Here is a 4,901-nt window from a genome sequence, read left to right on the forward strand (position 1 = left end):
ACTAAATTCCAGTCCTGAAAGGCCAATGTCTGTCCTGGTCTCAACGGAAAGACCCAAGAAGTGAGCCAAATTCAACTTTCATTCTGCACTTTCTATGGGACAGTACTATACAGAATGACCATATGAGTCTAGAATGCTTATCAGTAGCATTAATTTGAGAAAAATTGAGAGCAGGTTCTGGCTCAGACTTACCTGAGTTCTATTTTTGCCTCCACTAGAAAAGTCCACTTTAATTCCAGACAATCTAAGACTTGGGTTTCCTCATCTGAAAACATGGAAAATGTCACCTCCCTCATTGGGTTTGAGAATTGAAGATGAACATAAACTGTTCAGCACAGCATCTTCCCAATAAAGAGCTCAATAAACATGAGTTAAATAACTGCAGTGTGAAATAGTAATCTGGTTACACCGCTGAATAGCTACAGCCTGAGGTTTTTTTTTTTTCTTTAAAGATTTCATTTAATTTATTTGACAGACAGAGATCACAAGTAGGCAGAGAGGCAGTAAGAGAGAGGGGGAAGCAGGCTCCCCACTGAGCAGAGACCCTGATGCAGGGCTCGATCCCAGGACCCTGGGATCATGACCCGAGCCAAAGGCAGAGGCTTAACCCACTGAGCCACCCAGGCACCCCTACATCTTGAACTTTTGATTGTAACTTAGCATCAACACTTTGAAAAGGAATGCCACTCATTCCTCTTTTCATATAACTGTTAAGTATCCTCTTAGTAGGAGACTATATGAATATCAGTCTGGTCTAGTATTACATACTCATAACCTACAGACTTTCAGAGAGTTGTTTTTAAGTAACAAATTAGGTATTGAACACACATTTGAGTAGCAGATATTAATGAAAATAGTCTTTAGGATGGGGAGAGATTAGATTTTTAAAGTCTGCAAAATCGCCTTTTGAATGTTATGAAACTCAGGCTGTTCAGAAAACAGCAAACAGAAGATAGCATATTCAACATTGGTTAAATCTGCCAGATGGACTTTAAGGGCTGTCTGACAGCAGGATTGGAAAAACAGGCCCTAGAAGTGCCTGAGGAACGCAAGTTATTTAAAACACACCTGGTGTAGGGGCGCCTGGGTGGCTCAGTGGGTTAAAGCCTCTGCCTTCGGCTCAGGTCATGATCCCGGGGTCTTGGGATCGAGCCCCGCATCGGGCTCTCTGCTCGGTGGGGAGCCTGCTTCCTCCTCTCTCTCTGCCTGCCTCTCTGCCTACTTGTGATCTCTATCTGTCAAATAAATAAATAAACAAAATCTTAAAAAAAAAAAAAAAACACACCTGGTGTAAAAGAAAACTCAATTAAGTCTACAAGGAGATCTTAAGGTGGTGACTGTCCCACTGAGGCCATTCTCAGAATTCTGAGTCAGGACTGTTTGTTGCATTGCCCGAGAGACAAAATACAGACGATTACTTTCTAAGGTCTATCAGGGCAATCAGGGCAAGGAATCCCCCCAAATCTGTTACATTAATTTTAATAAGCACTTGCCATGTACTATATTTCTTCAGCATCTAAAATATCTTCTGTAGCTCTGTCAATCCAATACCTCTACAGGTTTTGTGCCAGAAAACTTAGGGAAAACCTTTAGAGTAAACCTTTAGAGTCTGAAATCTCTTATCAAATTTCAGACTGAAACAGAATCAGTACATGGTTGGCAGATAGTCCTTTCACACGTACGCTATCATTTAAGTTCTTAAACTTTTCCACATATACATTTTAGGATTAAAATATTAAATATTTTCAGTGTAAGTGCAGGGATCTTGTAAGTTCATTTATGATCTATTTTTTTTAATGGCCAAAATATTGAAATTAGAGAAACTCTATTTTGAAGGTTACCAAGAACTTGTTGTCAAATAGGTCAATCAATGTTTCTATTTGATGGAATAAAGATGTTCAGACAGTGTTGGGTGTCTGGTCAGTACTTACAGTTCTTGACAGTATTACTGATGGACTCTACCAGCTTCTTCAGAGTCTTCTGGTCCATGCCAAGTGTGGCTTCAACACACTGCACAATTCTCAGATACCCTAGTTCCAGGCCTATGTGTCCTGGATTGCCACTGGTTCCACAGTTCACTACTCTCTGCCCAACAGAATGTGACCACGGCAACATTCCAGAACCAAACACAGAAGGTTCTCAAGTGATTGGAAAATATGCAGCAATGGTTGTTACCACTCAATACAAATGCAGGGATGTTATTAATGTTATTGTGATCTGAAATATATAGCAATTCAAACATTTATTTTTTTTAGGGCTAAATACCACTTAGATCAGTACTTGATATTACTGTCATTTATTTTTCCTCAGCACAAACTGTACAGTTGAAAACGTTTCCTTCATATCTCAACACATAACTGAGAAATAAGATAATAAAAACTTTATTTTTACACTGAAATAAAATATTTTTCTAGGCTACAAATAATTGCTCCTCCAAAGAGTATAAGCTCCTTTAAAAACTCTAAGGGGTGCCTGGGTGGCTCAGTCAGTTGGGCATCTGGCTCTTGGTTTCAGCTCAGGTCATGATCTTGGGGATATAGGAGGGAGCCCTAAAATGTGATCCTCTTTCATCAGGGAGTCTGCTTGAGATTCTTCTGATATCCCTCCCCCTGCTTGTGTGTGCTCTAAAATGAATAAATAAATTAAAAAAAAAATTAGAGAACAAAAACTCTAAGCACCCTCTCATGATCTCCAAAGAGAGACTGTAATCTGGGAGCTCCTAGAGAAATGTAAAATCCCACTTGACCCCTCTAACTTGTATCTGACTGTAAAAAAGCATGCTGTGATCATGCCAATGCCGGCCAAAATGACAACTGTGCTAACTCCTGCCTACTGTCAAATCCTAACAGAGAACAAACAACTCCTGGTCTATGTTTGCTGGCTTTCACTATGGCAAGGAAGAAAATGTACTAAAATGATTTTTAGAATTTAGTACACTACATTCTTATACATTTTAAATAAAATTTAAGAAGGAATTTTAAAATTAAGACAAATACATCTGGAACAAAAAAGCTTTCCCAAGCCTCTGCCTTTGGCTCCTGTCATGATTTCAGGGTCCTGGGATCCAGCCCCACTTTGGGCTCTCTGCTCAGCGGAGAGCCTGCTTCCCCCCCAACCTGCCTTCCTCTCTGCCTGCTTGTGATCTCTCTATCAAATAAGTAAATAAAATCTTAAAAAAAAAAAAAAAAAAAAAAAAAAAGCTTTCCCAGAACTTTTCTTTAGGAAATAACCAGACGAGGGTTCACTGATTTTAGGTTGAAAACTGGCAATGTTTTAAAAGTGTGAAATCTGTCACTTAAGTCTAAAGAGTGTGCTCAACTTCTTGGAGGTTAGTCTACTGTTCTTCATGAGAGTGTTAGGCAACAGGATTTAACAACATCAGGACTGAAGGACTATGGGCCTATACCCAGGATAAAAAAAGTTCAGGATATTCTTATGGTATTTATTTGTTTTTTAAATTTAATTTATTTGAGAGAGACAGACAGAGTGAGAGATAACACAACCAGGGGGAGGAGTAGGCCTCCGGCTGAGCAGGGAACCTGATGCGGGGCTCAATCCCAGGACCTTAGGATCATGACCTGAGCCGAAGGTAGACACTTAATGACTAAGCCACCCAGGTCCCCATACTCTTATGATATTTAAAGCAGCTAAATATACTAAGGGCAACCAAATAAATCCAAAACAACCAGATAAAGTACTGGTATAAATTCAGTTTTTTGATTCAGATACTCATCAACTTTGTTCCAGCTACCTTGGCATCATTATCCAAATAACATGTCCTGTGTTTATAAAACTGGAGGAAAATTATTCAAGAAAAAGCATGGTCTGCTGGAGGGAGAAAGTTAAGAGATGTTAGTAATTTACATATAACATTACCTGGTCAAATCTTCCCGTACCTTATTAGAAAGAAGACTGTTAAGGCTACCAGCAGAGGAAGAAAGGGGAACTCCCTAACACTGTTGGTGGGAATGCAAGCTGGTGCAGCCACTCTGGAAAACAGTATGGTGGCTCCTACAAAAGTTAAAAATAGAGCTACCCGACAACTCATCAATTATGTTGGTAGGTATTTACCCCAAAGATACTAATGGAGTGATCCAAAGGGGCAACTGCACCCCAATGTTTATAGCAGCAATATCCACAATAACCAAACTATGTAAAAAGCCCAGATGTCCATCGACAGACAAATGGATGAAGATGTGGTATGTGTGTGTAACACACACACACACACACACACACACACACACAATAGGATAGTACTCAGCCATCAAAGAACGAAATCTTGCCATTTCCAAAGACGTGAATGGAACTAGAGGGTATTATGCTAAGGGAAATAAATCAGAGAAAGACAGTATCATATGATCTCACTCACATGTGGAATTTAAGGGAAAAATAAAACAAGATGATATCAGAGAGGGAGACAAACCATAACTCTTAACCATAGGAAACAAACTAAGGGTTGCTGGGGGAATGGAGTAACTGGGTGATGGGCATTAAGGAGTGTACATGATGTGATGAGCACTGGGTGTTATATGCAACTGATGAATCACTGAACTTCACCTCTGAAATTAATAATATACTGTATGTTAGTTATGTAAATTAAAAAAAAAAGGCTACCAGTAGAGGAACAATGAGAAAAGTGTTTCCTAGACCGTCAACAGAGTTTGGAAACAAATACAATTTTTTTGCCAAGTCATCTTCTTCCTCAATCTACTAACAGTTGCTTCTTGTGGGACATAGTCATCATGTACTGGACCAGTGTACAAAGGAACACTGTTATGTTCATACCAAAAACAATCACCAAATAACCTGATAAACTTAACTTTTAGCATTTTCGTGAACAACAATCCTAAGAAACTTCCTTTCAGATTAAAAAAAAAATGTCCCTCAAACTTGCTGCATAC

General features: G+C 39.2%; 1 protein-coding gene across 2 annotated transcripts in view; it reads right to left on the reverse strand.

Annotated features, from left to right (window-relative positions):
• The window catches only part of LOC101670130 (EF-hand calcium-binding domain-containing protein 1), a 32,687-nt gene extending 29,593 nt beyond the window's left edge, over positions 1 to 3,094 (reverse strand). For both annotated transcript variants that reach the window (XM_013047849.2, XM_004776434.3), the window contains exon 1: positions 1,932 to 3,094. In XM_013047849.2, coding sequence (XP_012903303.1) covers positions 1,932 to 2,115 — 184 coding nt within the window. In that variant the 5' untranslated portion in view covers positions 2,116 to 3,094. The remainder of the gene's footprint in view (positions 1 to 1,931) is intronic.
• Positions 3,095 to 4,901: the final 1,807 nt, after the last annotated feature.

This window comes from Mustela putorius, unplaced genomic scaffold (assembly GCF_011764305.1).
Source record: "Mustela putorius furo isolate JIRA1106 unplaced genomic scaffold, ASM1176430v1.1 tig00003845_pilon_pilon_pilon, whole genome shotgun sequence".
NCBI lineage: Eukaryota > Metazoa > Chordata > Mammalia > Carnivora > Mustelidae > Mustela > Mustela putorius.